This window comes from Maniola hyperantus, chromosome 9, assembly GCF_902806685.2.
Source record: "Maniola hyperantus chromosome 9, iAphHyp1.2, whole genome shotgun sequence".
NCBI lineage: Eukaryota > Metazoa > Arthropoda > Insecta > Lepidoptera > Nymphalidae > Maniola > Maniola hyperantus.
The window spans coordinates 11318084-11342488 of NC_048544.1; the positions used below are offsets into that span (position 1 = coordinate 11318084).

Below are 24405 nucleotides of genomic sequence, written 5' to 3' on the forward strand. Positions count from 1 at the left end.
ATAAAGTCGCTTCCCGCTGTCTGTATGTATGTATGTATGAACGCGTAGATCTTTTAAACTACGCAACGGATTTTAATGCGGTTTTTACCAACAGAAAGAGTGATTCAAGAGGAAGGTTTATAGCTATAGTTAAATTTTCAAAAAATTAGAGATCCCTAGAGAAATTGAAATAATGTGATTTAGGTCGGAAAAAATCCTCTACATTGCACCCATGCGAAGCCGAGTCGGGTCGCTAGTTGTTAAATAAAATACCAATAATTCTTTCTTGTCTAGTCTTAGGGCCGGCGCACATCTGCAGGCGAGGCGCAGTGCTCATCATTCTTCATTACCAAACTATTTTCGATTTTACTTTTATTGACATAATATCGAAATAGATTGCCACTGCTATTATCCTCTAAATCAATTCTTGGCAGTGGAAAATGCTCTACGCTGCGCCTCGCTAAATGTGCGCCGGCCTTAAGACGAAATAATTATTGGTATTATATCAAACCCATATTTAGGGGTTAAATTTTCAAAAATCCTTAGCGGATGTCTACGTCGTAATAGCTATCTGCATTCCTTTCAGCCTGATCTGTCCAGTAGTTTGAATTGTGCGTTGATATGGCCATACATTTTGTTTTCACATATCGATGGCCCCGGTGCGCTTATTACCTATATCCCTAGCACTCAATAAAACTTATGTCGTATTTTATAATTTATTTTAATAAATACAAATAAAATTAATTAAGTAAACGCGCCCTTCCATTGCTACGCACGCAGTGCACGGGACTTGCGGCGATTTTCAGTTGTCATCGTTGCCATTAGACGGGCTGCATGGATTCTAGTGGATGATACCGCCTACATTTTCAGCTTACGTGCGTAGCGTGTCCGTGTGCAGCAATGGACAGTCGCCCTACAGCACACATTACATTATTGAGCGACGTAGTATCTCTTTGCTGTTCCATCCCAATCACTGAACGTAACGTACTGAAAACAAAATTGTATTAATTAAATACAGCTTGAGATGGCAATCAGGGTGGGGACGCTCCGCACACCCGCACAGCCCCCGCGCTAACCTGGTGTGGGATAGCGCGGGTGATGTGCGGGGCGTCCCCCCGCCTCTTATCTCGACTCGTCGCGATCTACACCTACTTGATGAACAACTGAACTATTATTATGCTTTATTATAGTATCGGATAGATAAAAATAATAACAGAATTAGGAATATGCAATTGCTTAAAACATATTTAACTCGGAAAAGTAAAGAGTTACGCGCCTAGGGTCGAACCCGCCGCGCCGACGACTCTCCGGCATTAACCACTATGTTATCTAGACTCTGGTTAATTCACTCTAATGAAATTGGAATAGGTTAAGTAAACAGTTCTTTCAATCAAATTAATGTTCTTACCACAATAAGTCCATCGTCAGTAAATTCTTTCTTGTAAGTTATAGATTTGCCATCGGGGAAAGTCTGGACTTGGGTGACGATATTGTCCTCAACTGTGAAGGTTGACTTGGCCTGGAATTTTATAAATAATTATTACTATCACTACAAATTAAAGCCCCTCCGACGCGTCTCTCTGTCTAAGTAGGTACCTATAATAGATACCTTTATTCTACCTATATTACCTACCTACAATACCTTTCTCCAATTATGTATAGGTACTTACAGTCATACTGTCTGTAATTTTTTCCTCGAATTCCACACCATTTTCGAATTTGACGACTTTCTCGCCTTCGGGCGTAGTTGTGGTTGAAATGTACGTGTCACCATCCTTCTCTAGCTTCGCCAGAGGCTTGGACTTGAGGAAGGCCTCTGCCTTCTCAGGAGGAATCGCTGCAAATACAAAAAATAATAATTAGGTATTATAAAAAACGGTTAAGTGCGAGTCAGACTCGCACACGAAGGGTTCCGTACCATCGCACAGGAAATAAACTTTACATACTTATTTAATTTTATTTTTTGATGTAACCACAAATTCACAATTTTCGGATTTTTCTCTTTACTTGTGTAGACAGAGCTACTTGCCCACGATTCTAGGTCAACGGGATAAGTACAGTACCCTATAGGTTTTGATTCCCTTGAGCGGTCTAGACAGACAGACAACGGAGTGATCCTACAATCTCGGGAGATACGGATCCCTAAAAAATGAGCTCTGTGGTCTTATAGGTAGGTACTTGGCGCTCAGGGGAGGAAGTATTATAGCAAGCGCCCAGCGCCCTGTGCGACCGCTATAACAGACAGACGACATCAAACGAGTCGCCGCAGGCTGTATTCAGGATTCTGGAATGGAAATGTCATCAATTACTTGAACTTATCAATTTCATGTAAGTGTAGATACCTACTTAAATAGATTAGATAAATTTTACATTAGTTGCCTAGTATCAGTTTCACTTTCATGTCATTGATAAATATATACCTATTTAGTTCATCAGGAAACTCAAAAAAATATTGTATTTTTTGTAAAATATACATATGTACATGTTGAATGGGTATGGGCACAGAATATGTAATAAGTAGTACTACCTACGGTATGGGTCGGTCCGTCTGTCCGTCTGGGTGGCACAGCCATTTTAAAAAGAAACTTAATTAGGTACAGCTATAAAGTGGCTTAGCACAATTATAGTTTAGCTTACTTTCAATCTTCTTTGTTGTAAGTAGGTAGGATCTACCTATTGTACCTACTCCCTCTATAATTTACAACCTCTCGCACTGCCTAGGGTCACTGGTAGAGATCTCTCATAGAGATAAGTGCTTCCCTGTCCACTTATACTCTCCTTTTCTCTTTATTGTAAACTAGCTGATGCCCGCGACTTCGTCCGCGTGGAATTAGGTTTTTATAAATCCCATGGGAGCTCTTTGATTTTCCGGGATAAAAAGTAGCCTATGTCACTCTACAGGTCATTAACTATACCCATGCAAAATCACGTCGATCCGTTGCTCCGTTGCGACGTGATTGAAGGACAAACCAACAAACAAACGCACTCACATTTATAATATGGGTAGGTAGGTACTGATGTTATTGATACAAACAAAAAAAATAAAAAAAAATTTGAGATGCCCATGTTACCGTAACAAAGGCGTAAGTATATTCATAACCATCATCATCATCATCAACCGATGGACGTCCACAGCTGGACATAGGTCTCTTGTAGGGACTTCCACACGCCACGGTCTTGCGTCGTCTGAATCCAGCGGCTCCCTGCGACTCGTCTGATGTCGTCCGTCCACCTAGTGGGGGGTCTTCTAACACTGCGTCTTTCGGTGCGAGGTTGCCATTCCAGCACCTTGGAACCCCAACGTCTATCGGTTTTACGAACTATGTGCCTTGCCCATTGCCACTTCAGCTTCGCAACCCGTTGAGCTATGTCGGTTACCTACTCTAGTTCTCCCACGGATCTCCTCATCCATATCCATACTATCCATACTAATACTAATATACTAATTATACTTATACTAATATACTAATTATTATACTAATACTAATATACTAATAAATGCGAAAGTGTACCTGTCTGTCTGTCTGCTAGCTTTTCACGGCCCATCCGTTCAATCGATTTTGATGAAATTTGGTACACAGATAGCTTGCATCCCGGGGAAGGACATAGGCTTTATCCCGGAAGATCAAAGAGTTACCACGGGATTTTCAAAAACCGAAATGCACGCGGACGAAGTCGCGGGCATCATCTAGTTTCTGATAATGGTGATTAATCACGTAAAATTAAAACTAAAGCTACGAGGGTTCCAAACGCCCAGGTCTGAGAAGAGCTCACAACAAACTCAGTTGGCACAAAAAAGGAAAATTACTCACGCAGGGCGTCCAGAAATTCCTTGAAATTCTCATCCTTTTCGTGAGCGTAAGTTACTCCAAGAAACGACATTGTAAAGCTACTGAGGCAAAGTATCGAACGGAAATAAGCGAAAAAGCTACGTATCCTCCCCTTTTATTAACTCGGACTCGATGCAACAAATTGACGTTATAGTAAATAATATATGTACTTAATACTAATAAAATCCTTATCGGTACAATATATCCAATGATAACAGGTTACTTAAGTAATGATTTATGTTCAAATTCGCACCTATAGCTACATTAATCTTTTGCAATGCAATTCGTTGAATCAACATGTCTCACAAACGCGCGCGTAGTTGTGCACGATTTGCAATACAAGGGAATGTAGATATACCAAATCATCGCGCAACGACGACGAGGCGTGGAGACTGGGGTGCTACTTCTGTGGTGCTGCTCATAATACACGTGCTTTTGGTGTTGTTTAGTGCCCTGTGCCTTTCTTATTAGTTATTATAATAACTTCTAGAAGTTGTGTTGAACACATTTCCGTCGCGCCACGCTGCCATCCCTATATTGTGCTAGCTTAATATGCTTCCGACTTCGTTCGCGTGGACTACACAAAATTCAAACTCCTTAGGGGTTGAATTTTAAAAAATCCTTTCTTAGCGGATGCTTACGTCACATGCCAAATTTCAGCCCGATCCGTCCAGTAGTTTAAGCTGTGAGTTGATAGATTAGTCAGTCAGTCTATCCTTTTATATTATATATTTAGATTTCAAGCTTAGATTCGAGAGAAAATAGAAGAGATGCTAAAATTCTCGCAATGAACCTTGAATCTTTTGGCTTCTTCAACTTTACAATCTTAAACAATTTATAAGCTCTATTTGTAGCTTTAGGTAAATAACTTTGTTTGACTTTGCATCGTCATGTTATTGCAGTCAAATATATTTTTATCAAACGAAATAAAAATAAAGATAAACAATTCTTACGACTTTTAAGGTGGCGACTGATCTAAAATTTAATCGTGCCTAGCTGGTAACATCACAAAATGCATTTTGTGCGGCGCGGCGTCTGCTAGAGCTAGAGACTGACCTGCATCATTCTAATGAACTAAGAGCCAGCGCGTGCCAGACCTCCGTTATTTTATAAAAGCTTTAAGTTTCTCTGCGTGTTGTCTACAACACTGTCTGGCACGCGCTGCTCTTACTATACGTAGTACGTAAGTAATAGATTATGTTACAATGAACTTTAGCGAGCCGAGCACATACAATATAATATAAAACCGGCCAAGTGCGAGTCAGGCTCGCGCAATGAGGGTTCCGAACTACAGTCTTATTTTTTCGACATTTTGCACGATAATTCAAAAACTATGATGCATAAAAATCTGTTTTAGAATATACAGGTGAAGGCCTTTCATATGATACCCCACTTGATATAGTTATCTCACTTCGAAAGTTGTAAATACTAATTGTTAGTTCATGACCACAATTTAATTTTTTTTGTGTGATCTAACCCTAAGTTCACGGTTTTCAGACTTTTCCCCAAATGTCAGCTATAAGATGTACCTACCTGCCAAATTTCATGATTCTAGGTCAACGGGAAGTACCCTGTAGGTTTCTTGACAGACAGACGGACAGACAGACAACAAAGTGATCCTATAAGGGTTCTGTTTTTCCTTTTGAGGTACGGAACCCTAAAAATGAACATAAGTAAATTTTTTATCAGATGCACTAACGTTTGTTGATAATTATACACGAATTACCATATACAAAAATCAGTCGCCATCTTAAAATTTCCGTGGTGGGCTAGCCTCAGCTTGCTCTACTGACGACACCTAAATACGAATGTTCACAATTGTTAGGCTACAACGTCCTATTACGTGATTACGTTCAAATGAAACAGGTCAGTCGCCAGCTTTAGAATTCGAAGAATTTAAGTTTTATTGCAGTTCGATAGGAAAAGCGGCGCCTCATGCAATGATAAATTGATAACATAGCCGATTAAAAATATGACGACCGATATGGCTAAACTTGTCACTTTATCACTATCGAGTAGCACTCCCTATTCAATTATTACATACTACATAGTAGCAGTTGCCCGCTACTTTGTCCGCGTAAAATTTATGGTTTCTCATGAGATTAGAAATTTTCTCACTGCAAAAGGCCTGAACTATCAGTCTCACCTTAAGGATAACCAGATAACCGTATCCCAGAATTTCTAAATCCTGATTTTCATATCTTTAACTTCAAAAACATAGGAGTTTCATATAAACTTCCAACTCCTATTTAACCCTTTTAGGGGTGGGATTTCGAAGAATTCCTTCTTAGTGGACACCTATAACCTACTTATTCTTTACAAAGAACACATCTATCAAATTTCATGTATCTAGGACCAGCGATTTAGGCTGTGCGTTGATTTATATAAAGTCAGTCAGTCAGTCAGGCTCAGAACTTTGAATTTGTATACCTACCAGCTTATGCTCGTGACTTTGTCCGCGTGGACTACACAAATTTCAACCCCCTATTTCACCCCCTTAGGGGTTGAATTTCCAAAAATACCTTAGCAGGTGCCTACGTCATAATAGCTATCTGCATGCAGATAGCTATTATGACGTTTCAAGTTTCAACCCAATCCATCCAGTAGATTCAGCTGTACGTTGATAGATCAGTCAGTACTACCTTTTCATCCATACTAATATTATAAATGCGAAAGTGTGTCTGTCTGTCTGTCCGTCTGTCTGTTTGTCTGTCTGTCTGCTAGCTTTTCACGGCTCATCCGTCCAACCGATTTTGATGAAATTTGGTACAGAGATATCTTGCATCCCGGGAAAGGACATAGGTTACTTTTGATCCCGCAAAATCAAAGAGTTCCCGCAGGATTTTCAAAAACCTAAATCCACGCGGACGAAGTCGCGGGCATCATCTAGTTTTATATATTAAGAAGAATAATTAATATGGATTTAGTATCTACCAATTAGCTATTAGCCTGACTCGCTCTGGCTCTATATTATTCTTTGAACTACCTCATAAGTCATACCTAATGTGAATGACCCAATAACTGGCGCTAACGGAAGCGTTAAGTACCAGTGTCTTGGGAACCATGCCCATAATGTATCTACACGAGCTGGTGAAGGTAGGTAACTATATTTTTTGTAAAAGTAACTAGATGATGCCCGCGACTTTGTGAGCGTGAGTATGGGGTTTATTTTAATCCCGTTGGAACTTTTTCTATGTTAAAACGAAGCCTTCCTTTTCCTGGATGCAAGCTATCCTATACGAAACGTTTAAATCGGCTTAACGGATTGGCCGCGCAAAAGTTAGCAGATAGACAGACAGACAGACACTTTCGCATATTTGCAATATGAGTATGGTATGAGAAGTATGGATATGGATGAATTTTAGAGGAACGATAGTAGGTAGGTACTTACCTAGGATATTTTATTTATTTATTTATATACTAGTGCTTGTTTGTAGAGTCAAATCTGCTGGAAAGTGATGCAGCCCAAGATGCCTAGGTATAATAATTTAGGTATTTTTGATTCATAGGTCATAGTCCAAGGTTGCAGTAAGGGATGCAACTTACGAAGAAAATAAAAAGTATAGGTAGGTACTTAAAAACAATATGCTTTACTGGTAACATAACTAATGATATTCAACAAAATCTATAAGACTAGTTATTATAGCTAAGGAGCTTCGGTATGTTCTATCTATGTGTTATTGTATCTCGTAATTCATAGATTTAAATACTTTAAACTACACAAGGTTGCCATCTTGGCAAGGTGGCTGCTGATTCAAAAAAAAAGCTGTTGTCAATATTTAGTTTGCCTGTATTTAGTAGACATACTTATACAAAGTTAATTTTAGTGGCAAGGAGCATAGCAGTCTGGCGACGAGTCCTGTTATTTATTTAAAATGTATGCAAGAAGTTGATTTTACTGGTTTTTATACCTAACTAGCTGATGCCCGTGACTTCAGCTCTTTAAAAATCCCATGGGAACTCTTTGATTTTCCGGGACGGTCTTTAACTATAGGTACCCATGCAAAAATCACGTTGATCTGTTGCTCCGTTGTGACGTAATTGAAAGACAAACCAACAAATAAACACAATTTCGCATTTATAATATGGGTAGTGTAGTGATATCTAATCAGGTCTTCACTGATTTCAACTTCTGGCTTCTTATGATTTAATTTTTCTTCCACCAGCTCCCCATCTTATTATACCTAGTTAGTACCTACAACACGTTAATTGACTAATTCGTATATCCGTATACATTTTCCATCCCAACCTTCAGCTGTAGTTGTCTGAAACAGAAAGTTAAACATGTTGCAATGATTGGCATTGAGTAGTACTAATCTATATAATATGATACCTACATTTACCTATACAAATAATGATTAAAGTTAAAGTAGTCTGTGATTTCGAAATTAACTAAGATAACCAGTTTTAGCTTTTAGTGGGTAAAAATCCTACATTTAAACCGACGTCTTTCCCAGGATGTCGCCGAGATCCCCCTCCCCCTCCCCCTCCCCCTACCCTTATCAACCCCCAGCCCAAACTCTTGGACCTAGAAAGCTGAATTTTTGAACAGAGGTTTCCATGGAATTTTCAAAGTTCCTACGGGATAGGGAATAAAGAGGATTTATAATTTCACCGAGCCAAGCCGAGGTTGATGCTAGTTAATAATAAATTCCTTCTTACCACGGTCAGTAATTTGTCGGAAAATTCTCTCACATGCGTTGATTTTCTACCATTTTCTTCTATTTGAGTCTGAATTAGGGCATCGCCGTCAACGCGCATTTTTGATTTCACCTGAAAATCAAATCAAATACTTCATCATGAATCAACACATTCAAACAATCATCGCCGGCCCACTACAGAGAACGGGTCCCCTCTTAGAATAAGAAAGGTGTAGGCTACGGTGCGAATTAACAGACTTCACACACCTTTGAGAACATTATGGATAACTCTCAGGCATGCAGGTTCCTCACGATGTTTTCTTTCACCGTTAAAGCAATTGATATTTGATTGCTTAAACTGCATATATAATTCTGAAAAGTTAGAGGTGCGTGCCTAGGATCGAACCCCCGTCCTCCAAAAAAAAAGGCCTCCGTCTATCTATCTAGGGCCTAGGCTATCACCACTCACCATCAAACACTTAGTGATCATTTTCAGTGACAATAATAAATTACTATCTAATCGGTTACCAGCCCGCACTGCTGAAGTGGCAATGGGTGTGGCACAAGGCTCGAACAATCGATAATCGCTTGGGCCTCGAGGTGCTGAATGAGCTGCTAGAAATCCACTTGCAAGGTGGATGGAATACGGACTTTTCAAGCGAATAACAGAAAGTCATTGGTCCCAAACACAAGTAGACATCCTTGCAAAAATATAATATCAGGAAGTAAAAGTAAATCAGTTATTACAACGACGACGATGAATATAGCACTGACAGTATTATTATAATCCAATCAGTTACCATCAGGCATCATGGTGATCATACAGATAGTATTATTAGAGGAACATTACCAGTAACCTACCGTACCTGAGACGTTTAAGAATAAAAAACTCTCCTCTCCTTCTACAACTCTTGCCTGCAAGGTCACAGAATGTCACTATGTGACTGACGGTGACGTGGACATGAATTCCTTTCTAAACTCTTCACATTCTGAAAGGAGACCCGTTCTCAGTAGTGAGCCGGCGATGGGTTGAGACGATTGATTGATAAGGAGAAGTTGGAGAAGACTTTTCCCATTTTGTATCTGCCGGCCAAGTGCCACTGTCCAAAACTGTGCTCGCCACTGGCTCAGATTGTCTTTCAGGAAAGTCGCAGGTGGACCAAAACACGAACTTTGAGATGACGAGATGTGAACAGTCGTATAATATCAGGGTCACGTGCTCATGGCGCAAATGGCTCAGACAGATACGAACTCCTACCTACAACTCGTTTGATATGATGGAAAAAGTTGTCGAAAGACGAGGATAGGGTCAGAAAGAATCTCTTGCTAAGAAACACCATAGACTGGTCTGGAATCGCGGTCCCATCCCGAAGAATGTACAGGAATATTACGAATATCAATTGCCAACCTTCGCTAGTCGGAGACGTATCTTCCTGGTTACCACCCGAAGAAGAAAAAGTTTGACCAAGACTTTAGGTACCTACCTATACTTTTTTACTATCTTCTCACCTTGACTCCATCTGGTCTGTCTTCATCAAACTCTTCGCCAAGTTTGAAGGTGATGACAACTTTTCGTATCGGAGTTGTCATCGTCAAGGAGTACGACCCATCTTCATTCTTCGTTAGAACACTTACGGGCGACAAGGCTGTGACTAATTTCCTTGATAACAGACCCACATCTGTAATCGAAAATGATAAAAATATATTTGATATACCTAGATAAAAACGTATTCTTCTTGGGCTGTGGGCGTTCAACTAGGTGGACGGACATCCGTTCTGCAACAAACCAGACCCACCAACAGAAGACGGTGTCATTCTTGACACCTTCTTCTGTTGGTGGGTCTGGATCTGCAGAAAATATAAATGCAGCCAAAATGTGAGCCAGTAAGAATACTGGCTTACATTTTGGCTCTGCAGACCCAGCCTGGTCCTTGGCGGCGCAAAATACCTATAAGTTAGCCCTTCTGTCACCAGATGAGGCAATTAACCGCAGTGAATTGTCTCGTAAGGTTTTTTAACACTAGGTATCTCTAAAAACAACTCCATGGCCCAGGGTCTCCACCCCACAGGGCAAACGGAACAAAAAAGTAGCTCTCGATGAGAGAGACGGGCGCTGATAGACGGTTTCAGGCATTTCTGCTGCGACACCAGGTCTTGATGTTATCGTTCTGAAATCCCTTGTATTACGATAGGGTGCCAATGTATCAATTGCGTCCACACAATAGAGTTTAGTCTCCGTTCTCAGGGAATCAGCGTCAATACGCTGCCACCATCCCGACTAATCCCTGCTGGCTCGATGAGCGCAAGGATATCTATGGTGCCAAGAACCTTCTGATCGTATTAACAACAGCATTAGAATCATACCAACTTGGTACATAAATAGATAGGCCTACCCTCATTGTCAGAATTTCAATGCATCAAAACTTATTCGGATTATCGGGCGAAGAGGGGCGAAGAAACTCAAAATTATTAGACGTAAACCCGGTAGGTACCCACCATGTTTAGACTAGGTACAAAGTACCTAATGTGATGATGAGTGATTTTTTTAGGTAGGTAAGAACGTATTTATAATTTAATATTTGTTACCTACCTGACTCGTAAAGCTAAAAGACCGTAGGTAATTAAATTACCCAAAAAAACGTAAATTATCTTTTTAATAATGATATTTTTACTACATATAAGTAGAAGAAGGAAATGCTACAGGAAATGCCATTGGTAATTTTAAATTTTTTACCTAAAGACCTTGTTAGGTAAGTCAGTAAAAACAAGTATTTTAATGAAATAAAAATATTATGATTATGGTGCCTATATTTTTATGATTTAGGATAAAAAGTAGCCTATGTCCTTCCCCGAGCCGGGATGCAAGCTATCTCTGTACCAAATTTCATCAAAATCGGTTGAACGGATGAACCGTGAAAGGCTAGTAGACACACAGACAGACATAATTTCACATTTATTCAGTATGGATTTATGTCATTTATTGACTAGCTTATGCTTGCGACTTCGTCCGCGCGGACTACATAAACACCCTCTTAGGGGTTGAACTTTCAAAAATCGTTATAATAGCTATCTATCTGCAATATGCATGCTTCAGCCCGATCCGTCAAGTACTTTGAGCTGTGCTTTGATATATCAATCAGTCAGTCAGTCAGTCACCTTTTCCTTTTATATATTTAGATAACACTATCATTGTACAATTGTATATGTCTGTATCATCATGATCAACCCATCATCCTCTCAGACTGAGAAGAGTTTTGGCCATAGTCTACCACGCTGGCCATGTGCAGATTGGTAGACTACTTATGTCTATATGTCTGTATACTTGTCTGTTATTGATGCCTACTGAGGTAGGTATCTTACCTATGTTTGAAAATCATACGCACGAACTATGAACAATGTTGGTAATTGAATGTATTACGATATAGGCAACAATGCATTAATTAGTTTACGTAACAACACCGGTTCGCACCGTGAGTAATAAAACATTTCCATCAGTACCCTTATTATAAATGCGAAAGTGTGTTTGTTTGTTGGTTTGTTGGTTTGTCCTTCAATCACGTCGCTACGGAGCAACGGATTGACGTGATTTTTTGCATGGGTATAGTCAAAGACAAAGGTCTGGCCCCCGGGGAAAAAGAAAAAGAGGCAGACCGCTGGAACGTTGGGCAGATGAAATAGCTAGCATAGCGGGAGAAAATTGGGTCAATAAAGCTATAGACAGAAAATTGTGGAAAAAAATGGAGGAGGCCTACACTCATAGAGAGGTCCTTAATTAAAAAAAAAAAAAAAAAAAAAAAACTTAATACATAATATTATAAATAATACATATAAATAATAACAAACTATAGACATAAATGAAAGTGTGTGTTAATAAGTGTAAGAAACATTATTAAGGAACAAAAAGGCTATAATAATAAAATAATAAAAATAGTCAAAGACCTGCAGAGTGACATAGGCTACTTTTCATCTCGGAAAAGCAAAGAGTTCCCACGGGATTGTTAAAAACCTAAACCCACAGGGACGAAGTCGCGGGCATCAGCAAGTGTTTTCTATATTCTTTTTGTTACATATACCTGTATGTTTGCGTATCGTCCGATTGAGATGAAACTTTGCACACTTTTTCTTGTCAATTGCGTGAAGTTTTCTATGAACCAACGTACGATAGGTGGCGCGCGAGTAGTTCAAACAAAAGGCACGTCGGGCATTAATTAGCACGCATTTTATATATTTTATTTTATTTTATTATATTAATAAAACGAAAGACCATACGTTCTACTATTTGCCTTGAATTGAGTAATTGCCTAGTCCAAATTACAAAACTTTATAAATACGTATCTATGTGTAGATATCTATTTACTAGGTAAGTTCATAATAGAAGCTATGATAACTATCTTTAGGTCACATATTAAAAACATATTTTTTTCCTTGAGGAAAATCTGTCATGGATACCACCGGCTACGAGGGAGCACAGTGGTTATGTTGGACTCCTACCGACTAAAACCCTCACGAAGTTCCATCCCACCGCCTGACGACGGAGCACAAGGGACCGGAAACTCCTCGTTACTCCGCCAGCTGGTGTCCGCTGTAGCAAACCCACCGCTCCCAAACACCGTTAGAGACATGCCGGAACCACAGCTGCACCTACCAACTCGAGGACCATACTGTCAGCGACGGACCGCCCTGTGTCCATCATCCACAAGTCCTCATAGTATTAAAAACTCCTAGCTCAACTTACTGCGAAGCTAAAAGGATGTTTCGCGGGTTGGCTAGGAAGATGAATTGACGTTGATATCTACCTAGGTGCTAGAACTGCAGTTCCACACTAAAAGACAAGCAACATTGGGAGCATTGAGAGCTCCCATAACAGACAGCGCAGCGTTGGAAGACCCCCCACTAGGTGGACGGACGACATCAGACGAGTTGCAGGGAGCCGCTGGATCCAGGCGGCGCAAGACCGTGGCGTGTGGAAGTCAAGTCTATTGGTTGATGATGATGATGATGATGATAACAGACAGACGAGGCGTCGGAAACAAGCCGTCCAGGCAAAGAGTTTAATTTTATTGTAGTTTAATATCTTTGGGTACCTGCACTTTTTTTCGGATTGAGTATACTGCGTAGGACCTACTCTGGCCGCTACAGCGTCACCGAGTGGGGTGGCGAACGTTAAGCTTCACCTGGGGGTGAGCCCTAGGGTTCGGAGAAATGATTGGAGAGATTAGGGGGGCAACGTTCTCCTAAGGGCGCCTCCTGTGAGGCTCAGACCACGGCTTATTTCTACTCGGTGACCTAGGATGACGTTGGGATGGGTGGGTTGGTTGGACTGGTTAGTCCGTACGTTAGAAATCGGGCACCTCGTCTCGGCAAAGACGCTAGACTAGGACACTACTTACAGAACCCTGCATATATGGAAGTCCCTAAAGAGACCTTTTTCCAACCGTTGACAATGCATTATATCGATGTATACATCGGTTGAGACTATAGTCCTTAAAATAAGGTATTTTCTCTGGTCATGGCATTTAGTCTATTAATAATATATTTATTGGAGGGTCGATATTGAAAGAGTTCTTACTGTCTATAGACTCCGTGAAAAGAAACGTATGAGTTTTACTCTACGGAAGGTAGCCATCTTTAGTTTAGTTGTCAGAGTTGGACTTTGACACGCACGAATTTTGTTGTCGTTCACAATTTTCTCTCGCGTTAAATTAATTAAGTATCAGATTATAGCTTAGCTAATTATTATTCTTTGAGATAGGTAGGTAGTTTCTTAATCGTGATATTTAATTCGGTGATTGTGATATAGTTAGAACAGTAATTGTTCGATGCTAATGTACATTGTGTTAAATCGTAACATCTAGTGCCATCCGGTGACTTTGTCTGCAAAGCACTATTAATAATGTTCGCGTAGTTGTTTGACGAATATGGAATACTAATTATTGGTGAATATTAGAGTAATTCGTGAGTTAACGTTTGGCTCAGTGGATAGATTATTATAAGGACATCCGTTAAGGTTATTTCTGCAGACGCTAGTGATTTAGAGTGTAATTGGAGATATACCGGCAGTTGAGATAATGATTAGTTTGAAGTGATAGCTTAGTGTGATAGTAACTTGAAGTTAACTTTGATAGTAGGTACCCGCTTTAGAATCGTATAACCCGGTTGGTAAAGAATCATTGATGACTCTCGTGTAATGTTGAAATGGATTAGACAATGAGTTGCCCATGAGATCGAATAGCTTACATTCTACCTGGTTTCTGTTGTGATCGCTTATTTGGGTGGATATAGTAGTCGTGGCGCGTGTGGCGCACGATGCTATGGTGTTCTGTATGCAGATGTGCACAGAGTGGAGAAGGTAGAGCTATTGCGATATTCTGAATTAGTAATGAGAAGTCAATTATAAGATCTGGTTTAGATCGTAAGAGAGTCGATGCAATGATCCTTTTAAGAGCGTTCATGAAGTTGTGATTGATTACCTTGAGATGATTAGATAACGGAGTAGGTCGTGACTTGATTGAGAGGTTGCAATAGCAATTGCGCCCTAATCACACGATGTAGTGTTTAGCTTAGGTTAGCTAGTTTAGAGTGAGGTGAGGGGTCGCTGTGAGGGGTGGTTGGAGGCGACCATAGGTAGGGTTAGGTTAGGGTGATCTGGTTGTGTTACGTTGATGGTTTCCATGTGCGATACGTTACTGAGAACTATTTGTAAAGAACATGGATTAAAGTACCTACCTATTAATTAGTACCTTCTGATGTCGGCTAAAGATGAATAATAATTATCAGCCATCCTCCTGTTCTCCGACATCAGAAGTGGGATACACGATTTATGCCCACATTTTCGAAAATCATTGCAACACTAGCTTTGTTAAAAAAAAAAAAAAAGTTACAAGATTTTTTTTTTTTTATTTATTTATTTGTGCAAGACATGTTTTCAATTTTAATACCCACACGTGGTCTTTCTTGAAAAGCTTGATTTACTTTTGTGTGTTTTGAATAAAAAGAGAAAGAAAGAAGGATTATTTTGTGTAGAGATGCGCTAAGGAGTGGTGAAAATGGCCGTGATTTAATGGAGTTAAACTCAAAACTCGAATCATTTATTCAAAATAGTTAAGTTTAGTTAATTTACAATTTTGACTGTCAGTTGTTGGAGTTATGTGGTATGGTGGTGATGGTGAATTGCGTAAGCTTGGAGCTAAGGCTACGAGGGTTCCAAACTACTTGGTTTCCTTACTAAATGGTTATAGCATTGGGAGTGTGATGTCCCAGCACGGTTGTCATCTAATTTAATAGCTAGTGGTCTGATGTTTTCAGCTGCTGAGATTGACTATCTAGCATTCTCAGATCATGATGCTACTTGGGCATTGGCAGTAAGGGTTGAAAAAAAAGTGCGATATAGGTCTGCATGGTCTTAATATGGGAGGGACTACAACGGGGATAATACGAAATAATTTTATTCATGAAATTTATCTTGTCCCTTACATTTTCGAATATTCGGAAAGCGTCGGCGAGGCATTTGATTCCTTTCATGATGTTGTATAACTTTTCTATGTGCTGTGTTTACCCTTTAAGAAGGTGAAAATGGATAATTGTAATAATAAAACGGTATGGTTGACTGAAGGGATTTTTGGTATAATAGAGTCACCGAGTGACACTGAAGCTGGGCTAAGATGAGATGAGGACTGGCTCTGTAGAGGAGTGCGCTATTCGCCTATGCAGTGTATTTGCAGACATAGTGAATCAGTCGTTTGAATAAGGGGTTTTAGGGGTTGCTAGGCAACTTAAAAATTTCTATAGTTACCATTCCTGTAGCCCGTGTTCAAAAAAAAGGCGATTGATGTGGCACCGTACTATAACATTGGTGCCAATATTAGCGGGAATGATTGGAAAGGTAATGGTGAAACGTCTCAAAAAAAAATTCGATGCCAATGGTGTGCTCGTGGATGAACGATTTGGTTTTTGCAATGACAGCTCCACTGTTGAGGATTGTTTCTGTTTAAGTGGAATAGATAATGATAGCCTGAATGACAGGGTATTGCTATTATTTTTCAGGATGTGACTAAGGCTTTTGACTTTGTGAATGATAAAATATTATTGGATAAATTAGATGGATATGGTGTTGAAAGAAGAGCTTATGAATGGATAGAGTCGTATTTGAATGGACCGAAAATGTGCGCTGGGATTGCTAGAATGAAAAATAATACCAAAGGGTGTACGGATCTCCACTGGAATGTGATAAGCGGGGGGTACCTCAGACTGTATGGTATGTGTGGTGTATTAGAATCCTTCCGTTTGAACTGACTTCAAAAACGGAGGAGGTTTTTAAATTCGCCGGAATATTCGTTTTTTTTTTGTAACTTGTATTGGTGACATTACGATAGCGACCACTGTTCGTTGTGTATTGTTTGCAGATGATAGAATAATGTTGAAGGAATGTACAAATGGGAATTGAACGGCGCTTTGGAGGATAATTAATTGAATTAGTAATAATGACTTGGAAGTGCGCTTAAATAAAACTAAAATGATGCAGTTCATGATCATGCGACGATGGAGAGGGTTGATGAGTTAAAGTTTTTGGGAATAATTTGCGACAGGAACTCTAATTTGAGGGTGCACATTAGGTGTGTGTGCTGAATTGGACGAATTTGTGTATGCGTGGGGACGTCTGGTGCAGATGATATAATTGAATGCGGCTTTGGGTGCATCCCACGGATGTGTATCATCCGTGTTGTCGTATGGATTGACATTGTAGGGTAATTACGTTGATGCTAAAAGGGCATTTCGACTTCAAAGGAAGTGCATAAGGACTGTCTGTGTTATGGGTCTGTTCGATTGCTGTATGCCGTTATAAAAAAAATGGGGTTCCTTCCACTGTGATGCATAGAGGATATGGGCGTATTTATTAGGAGATGTCAAAAATATTTCCAACGAGATTATGAGGTAAGGATGAGTGGGTCGGTTGGATGCACGAACGAGCTATGCATTTCAGAATGTCACAGTGGTACATGCATGAAAAGCGTTTGCGCTATGGCTGTAAAAAAAAATGAACAATAAGCTGCCGATTGACCTCAAAAGGATGAGTTTGGATGTGTATAAGGAAGAGCTTAGTGAATTGCTTTTGGAAAAGTGCTATTGCGACGTTAAAGAATATTTGATTTATAAAAATGGGTTGTCTAAACGGCGAGGTGGCCATTTAGATAATAAACGGCGAAGTGGCTGTTTTGAAAAAAAAGGGAGTTGTCTAAAAGGCGAGGTGGCCATTTAGATAATAAACGGCGAGGTGGCTGTTTTGAAAAAAAGGGAGTTGTCTAAAAGGCGAGGTGGCCATTTAGATGATAAACGGCGAGGTGGCTGTTCCGATGATGGATGGACGGCGGCGTGGCCGTTTCAGCTGAGGGGAGTTAGCTTGGTGTATAGTGTGGTGGGTGTTTGGAACAGGTGATAGGATCAGTAGCGGGGTATTGCTGGAGTTCGGGTTTTATGAGACATAATTATGAGCGGTGAGTCTATTATGGCAAATGGTGCAGTGTGTTTTAGAAGTTGCTACTATGGATAAAGTTGGGCTATGCTTTGGTTGTGTCATGCTTGTTTTATTTGTAATGGTTGTGATATGCATGCTTTAGAATATGTGGTTTGTGTGCTTGTGCTGATTGTCAGGATGAACGAGCGGATGTTCTGACGTTTATAAAATGTTTGTGCTTGATACATACTAGCGCCCGAGGACGGTCGCATGTCAGAATGGCCGTATTGGAGGGTCGATATTGAAAGAGTTCTTACTGTCTATAGACTCCGTGAAAAGAAACGTATGAGTTTTACTCTACGGAAGGTAGCCATCTTTAGTTTAGTTGTCAGAGTTGGACTTTGACACGCACGAATTTTGTTGTCGTTCACAATTTTCTCTCGCGTTAAATTAATTAAGTATCAGATTATAGCTTAGCTAATTATTATTCTTTGAGATAGGTAGGTAGTTTCTTAATCGTGATATTTAATTCGGTGATTGTGATATAGTTAGAACAGTAATTGTTCGATGCTAATGTACATTGTGTTAAATCGTAACATCTAGTGCCATCCGGTGACTTTGTCTGCAAAGCACTATTAATAATGTTCGCGTAGTTGTTTGACGAATATGGAATACTAATTATTGGTGAATATTAGAGTAATTCGTGAGTTAACGTTTGGCTCAGTGGATAGATTATTATAAGGACATCCGTTAAGGTTATTTCTGCAGACGCTAGTGATTTAGAGTGTAATTGGAGATATACCGGCAGTTGAGATAATGATTAGTTTGAAGTGATAGCTTAGTGTGATAGTAACTTGAAGTTAACTTTGATAGTAGGTACCCGCTTTAGAATCGTATAACCCGGTTGGTAAAGAATCATTGATGACTCTCGTGTAATGTTGAAATGGATTAGACAATGAGTTGCCCATGAGATCGAATAGCTTACATTCTACCTGGTTTCTGTTGTGATCGCTTATTTGGGTGGATATAGTAGTCGTGGCGCGTGTGGCGCACGATGCTATGGTGTTCTGTATGCAGATGTGCACAGAGTGGAGAAGGTAGAGCTATTGCGATATTCTGAATTAGTAATGAGAAGTCAATTATAAGATCTGGTTTAGATCGTAAGAGAGTCGATGCAATGATCCTTTTAAGAGCGTTCATGAAGTTGTGATTGATTACCTTGAGATGATTAGATAACGGAGTAGGTCGTGACTTGATTGAGAGGTTGCAATAGCAATTGCGCCCTAATCACACGATGTAGTGTTTAGCTTAGGTTAGCTAGTTTAGAGTGAGGTGAGGGGTCGCTGTGAGGGGTGGTTGGAGGCGACCATAGGTAGGGTTAGGTTAGGGTGATCTGGTTGTGTTACGTTGATGGTTTCCATGTGCGATACGTTACTGAGAACTATTTGTAAAGAACATGGATTAAAGTACCTACCTATTAATTAGTACCTTCTGATGTCGGCTAAAGATGAATAATAATTATCAGCCATCCTCCTGTTCTCCGACATATTAATGACTATTTTGGGTGAGACAGTGACGACATTTTAATAACTCTATCTGACTTTTGAAGATCTAATCAAATTAGTGTTTATTCGCGAAGTACTTAGATAAATATATCTACTCACTTGCTTATCTTATTCAATAATTAGTATACCAGTGCTAAAATACTTGGACGATCATATTATTGATATTAGGACACTGTTAGGACATTACAGAACTCATAACCCAATAAGGTATACAGGGAGATTGTTACGATAGTAATACTTATATACCTATGACATATACCATGTCAGTAAGACGGATCTTACTGTCCATAATCATATTATGTTATGATAAGCACACTGCATGCTAGGGCGGAACTTGGCCTGGCGAACTCCGTGTGCCTCGATATTAAAATAGTTGCAGTATCATACTGCATACCCGCAGCGATCTTTTCATACTAGCTATTTACGTGATTATGGTCCAAGAGCCAGGAGATCAAAAGTCCTTTGGATAAGGCACATGAATTTTTTTACGTTTTTATTGGGATAGAACTAACCGACAACACCTCTAAAATTGACCAATTTTGCCCACATGCAAAGATAATATGGTACCACTTTCGGTGGTGATTTTTTAAGCATTGTCTTATCAAGTTGAAGGTTTCTATGAGCAAAAAAATGTGTCAACTATAATGATGTCATGATGTATTTGATAACTTAACAAAAAATATATAATATAAGTAAGTAGATAGAATCTATCAGTCATGGCGTTCGACTCGAGTCAGGAAACGGATGGATAAAGCTTGTCGACCTTCGACCATGCACTTTTATTTCCTACATCAAAGTTTGCAGTTCGGTATCAACAATTATGGATCTTATAAAATAAGACAATCATAACAGGAAGTGACATCATATTTTTACATACAGGCAAAATTTATAATTAAAAACGCGTAAACGAATTTCCCAGCGATAAAAATGGCATGCAGGTACCTAGCTATTAGGTATAATCAGGGATTGAAATTTGTGTAGTCCACGCGGATGAAGTCGCATAAGCTAGTTGTACAATAATTTTAGAGATGATCGGTTAGGTCTATGATTGACAATTATAGTTCTCACAAGCTAAATATACCATTTACCTACCTGCCTATCTGATGCATAGGACTTTTCCTTCGGCTCTCTTAGGCCAACTAAGTATTATAATAATTCATAATTGAATAGCTTATAATATTTGGCACGCTACGACAAATTCACCGAGACATCATCATCATTATCATCGTGATCAACCCATCGCCGGCTCACTACAGAGCACGAGTCTCCTCTCAGCCAAGTGCGACTTCAAACAGCTCTGAGAATATTATGGAGCTCTCGTGAGGAGAGGTGCATGCCTGCATGCAGACATGCAGGCTTCCTCACGATATTTTCCTTCACCGTTAAAGCAATTGATATTTAATCACTTCACCATCACCGAGAGATCACCGAGCCGAGCCCTAATTTATGAAAATCTAAGAAGTGCCTAACTTGGCAATGAGTATGAGGGTACCTACCTGATAGACCCACATAAATAGACGTACTGCAAAACTTATACTCATAACTCTCCCCTAATCGCACTGAGAAAAAACACCACCAAAATTACTAAACTGGACCTAGGTACCTACTGTATTCAGGACTAAATAAAATTTCAATAATAATCGAAAAAGTTTTACTGCAAGCATTACCTAACAACTAGGTACCTACTTGTTATTAATTATTATTTATTACCAAAAGTTTACTAAGTAGGTAAGTATATTAGTTTTGCAATTCCAACAATTCAATTGTTACCAAAAGAAAACGAAATTTTATAAAGGTCATTTGTTGCCCTCGGATTTATAAAATTTTAAGTGCGTCTGAACTATTATTAAGTATATTAAAAACAATCTACAATATATTAAAAACTAGGAATAAACTCACCAATAAATTTGAGGTACTCCTCAAAGTTCTCCGAAGTTTTTAACTTATATTTTTTTCCGAGATATTTTTCCATCGTGCCGATACACTGAAACACGTCAGTAACACTAAGCGACCGGTCACGATATACCTAACTAAATAGAAACAACGCAAACCAAACCTACGAGTATAATAATAATTTATTAAAGGATCTGTATATAAATTAAAGAAAAGAAATCGATAAAATCCAAACTCTGTTCCAAGAGAACGCGTGCTGTTATAATGACAGAGATATTTTTAAATTTTATTTATGGTCAACACGGTCAATAACAAAGAGCTATAATAGTGTACGAAATTTGCATTTCATGTTGATCGCACATTAAGGACGTACCTACCTAGAACCGCTCGAATATTTACGCCAGAGCGCGAAATTGTGCCATGCCATAGGGCTGCATGGATTTAAAATATAGCAAAAATTTACGTTTTTTGAGGAAACTTGCATGCCTGAGAAGCTCTTCATAATGTTTTCAAAGTGTGAAGTCTGCCAATCCGTACTGGACCAGCATGGCAGGCTATGGCCATAGTCTTTTGGCCATTTTGAGAGTGCTCAGTAGTGGACCAGCGATGGGTTTATCATGATGATGATGAAGAAATTGTCGGCAGACTGTCTTACCTACCGTAATATTCTAATTCGACAGCATGGTCATAAAATAAATGCATAAATTAATATTTCAATTGGTAGCATGCCCTATTATCGCTTCGGCGTAAAACAGCCTAAGGGATGATTTATGCCAAAACGTGGCGGGCACGCGCCGTGCCTCGTACGAGGCGCGGACGAGGCACGGGTTCAAAACATCACGAACGTTATATATATGAAGCAGTTTACGCTTCACCGTGCTGTGTCCGTGCACGGACGACATGCGGTGAAGCATGAACTGCTTCATATAGAATGTTCTCGTCCGCGCCTCGTGCGTGGCACGGCCCGCGCCCGTCAAGTGTTGGCATAAATCATCTCTAACTCGTCTCATCAGGCCACATTAACATTCATTACTTCCTCTCAGGTGTGATTGTTGTCAACCGTGTGCCTATAAATTCATATCCATACCTACTAATATTATAAATGAGAAAGAGTTTGTCTGCCTGTTACTTATTGACAGACCGTCTGTTTAGCTGATTTTGAGTTTGGTACCTACGTTGAGAGATAGCTTGCATCCCGGAGACGGAAACAGACTATTTTTTAAGCCGGATAATAATCAAAGAGTTCCCGCAGACGCGGACGAAGTAGCGGACATTATTTGACTGTTCTTACAATAAATCGTTTATTGTTCGAAAAAGTATTGGTAAGAGAAGAATATTTTCCCGATATATCATTACATCAGTAGGAATAAGTAGTTAGAGATACAAATTATGTCATGGTGATAAGTGACTGTAATTTAGGTATATAATATACTTACATATACAGGGTTACAGGAAAATAGGACACGATCCCGTTAAGGGGTTATAGTACAGGACATTAGCTATCAAACGACCCCTAAAGTGCTTATGCGAAAGTGTATCGTTTTCGAGTTATTCATTTTTTTATTTTTTTCTTGGTAAAAGGGTGTTTCCCACTTTAAAAATTAATAAAAAAAAGGAACAATGTATTTCAGCAGATTTTTTTTTATTTAGTGCTAGTACATATCCTTGTTAATAATTAACAGATATAAAACTAAAAAAATCTTCAAGCATTTTAAAATTACAGCCCAAAAACTGTACAAGTTTTCGATTTTTCAATTTAATTCTTTGAATAACTTGCAAATTTTCTGTAAAAATTGCTATGGCACTTATCCTGCGGATTATTTTAAAAACATCTACGTTTCGTTAGCTATCCATTGGTACAAAAAAAATATTAAAAAAATCATAAAATCAAGAAAAAATTACACAACAAAGAGACCAGGTAGAAAATTATAACAAATGCTATTGCTAAAGAATTAAATCAGAATCAATGTAAAAACGAGTTAAATGCAAAATAGTTAAAGATTATTTTTAATGAGGTCAAAAGGTAAGATAAAATCAGTCAAGTGCGAGTCGGGCTCGCACACGAAGGGTTCCGTACCATCGTACAAAAAATAACACTTTTTAATTTTTTTTAATTTTTATGGCGGCCATTTTGTAATTTTTAGTATTTATTGTTATAGCGGCAATAAAAATACACATTCTGTAAAAATTTCAAGTCTCTACGTGTTAGGGTTCACGAGATACAGTCCACTGACAGACAAACGGACGGCCGGACAGACGGACGGACGGACGAACGAACATGAAATTTTCACAAAATGTGTATTTTTATGGCCGCTATAACAACAAATACTAAAAATTGCAATATGGCCGCCATAAAAATTAAAAGAAAATTAAAAATTGTTATTTCTTGTACGAAGGTACGGAACCCTTCGTGTGGGAGCCCGACTCGCACTTGACTGATTTTATATTACCTTTTGACCTCATTAAAAATAATCTTTAACCATTTTGCATTAAACTCGTTTTTACATAGATTCTGATTTAATTATTTGGCAATAGCATTTGTTAGAATTTTCTACCTGGTCTCTTTGTTGTGTAATTTTTTCTTGATTTTATGATTTTTTTAATAATTTTTTTGTACCAATGGATAGCTAACGAAACGTAGATGTTTTTAAAATAATCCGCAGGATAAGTGCCATAGTAATTATTACAGAAAATTTGCAAGTTATTCAAAGAATTAAATTTAAAAATCGAAAACTTGTACAGTTTTTGGGCTGTAATTTTAAAATGCTTGAAGATTTTTTTAGTTTTATAACTGTTTATTATTAACAAGGATATGTACTAGCAATAAATAAATAAAAAATCTGCTGAAATACATTGTTCCTTTTTTTTATTAATTTTTAAAGTGGCAAACACCCTTTTACCAAGAAGAAAATAAAAAAATGAATAACTCGAAAACGATACACTTTCGCATAAGCACTTTAGGGGTCGTTTGATAGCTAATGTCCTGTACTATAACCCCTTAACGGGATCGTGTCCTATTTTCCTGTAACCCTGTATTATTACTTGCT

General features: G+C 38.9%; 2 protein-coding genes across 3 annotated transcripts; both read right to left on the reverse strand.

The window, feature by feature from the left end:
• Positions 1 to 516: 516 nt before the first annotated feature.
• LOC117985095 (fatty acid-binding protein 2-like) lies at positions 517 to 7228 on the reverse strand. Its single transcript, XM_034971773.2, has 4 exons — positions 3792 to 7228; positions 1650 to 1816; positions 1388 to 1498; positions 517 to 966 (listed from the first exon to the last, which is right to left on the reverse strand). The coding sequence occupies exons 1-4, from the start codon at positions 3859 to 3861 to the stop codon at positions 910 to 912; spliced, it is 405 nt and encodes a 134-aa protein (XP_034827664.1). The 5' UTR covers positions 3862 to 7228; the 3' UTR covers positions 517 to 909.
• A 148-nt stretch (positions 7229 to 7376) lies between these two features.
• Positions 7377 to 21713, reverse strand: LOC117985529 (fatty acid-binding protein-like). 2 transcript variants are annotated; one of them, XM_069501063.1, is made up of 5 exons: positions 21526 to 21713; positions 21365 to 21449; positions 9959 to 10128; positions 8472 to 8582; positions 7377 to 8074 (listed from the first exon to the last, which is right to left on the reverse strand). In XM_069501063.1, exons 2-5 carry the CDS (start codon positions 21435 to 21437, stop codon positions 8015 to 8017), a joined length of 414 nt encoding a protein of 137 aa, XP_069357164.1. In that variant the 5' UTR covers positions 21438 to 21449; positions 21526 to 21713; the 3' UTR covers positions 7377 to 8014. The 2 variants fall into 2 exon arrangements, with proteins under 2 accessions (XP_069357164.1, XP_034828169.1); XM_034972278.2 differs by having other exon boundaries at positions 21365 to 21712.
• Between the last annotated feature and the right edge of the window lie 2692 nt (positions 21714 to 24405).

Coding starts and splice junctions, on each gene's coding strand:
- LOC117985095 (XM_034971773.2), bottom strand. CDS start 3,861: ATGTCGTTTCTTGGAGTAACTTACGCTCACGAAAAGGATGAGAATTTC. Junction 1,817..3,791: donor GGAATTTCTGGACGCCCTGC/GTGAGTAATTTT, acceptor TTGTATTTGCAG/CGATTCCTCCTGAGAAGGCA. Junction 967..1,387: donor CTGACGATGGACTTATTGTG/GTAAGAACATTA, acceptor TTTTGTTTTCAG/TACGTTACGTTCAGTGATTG.
- LOC117985529 (XM_069501063.1), bottom strand. CDS start 21,437: ATGGAAAAATATCTCGGAAAAAAATATAAGTTAAAAACTTCGGAGAAC. Junction 8,583..9,958: donor ACAGACCAGATGGAGTCAAG/GTGAGAAGATAG, acceptor TTTGATTTTCAG/GTGAAATCAAAAATGCGCGT. Junction 8,075..8,471: donor CCGACAAATTACTGACCGTG/GTAAGAAGGAAT, acceptor TTTCTGTTTCAG/ACAACTACAGCTGAAGGTTG.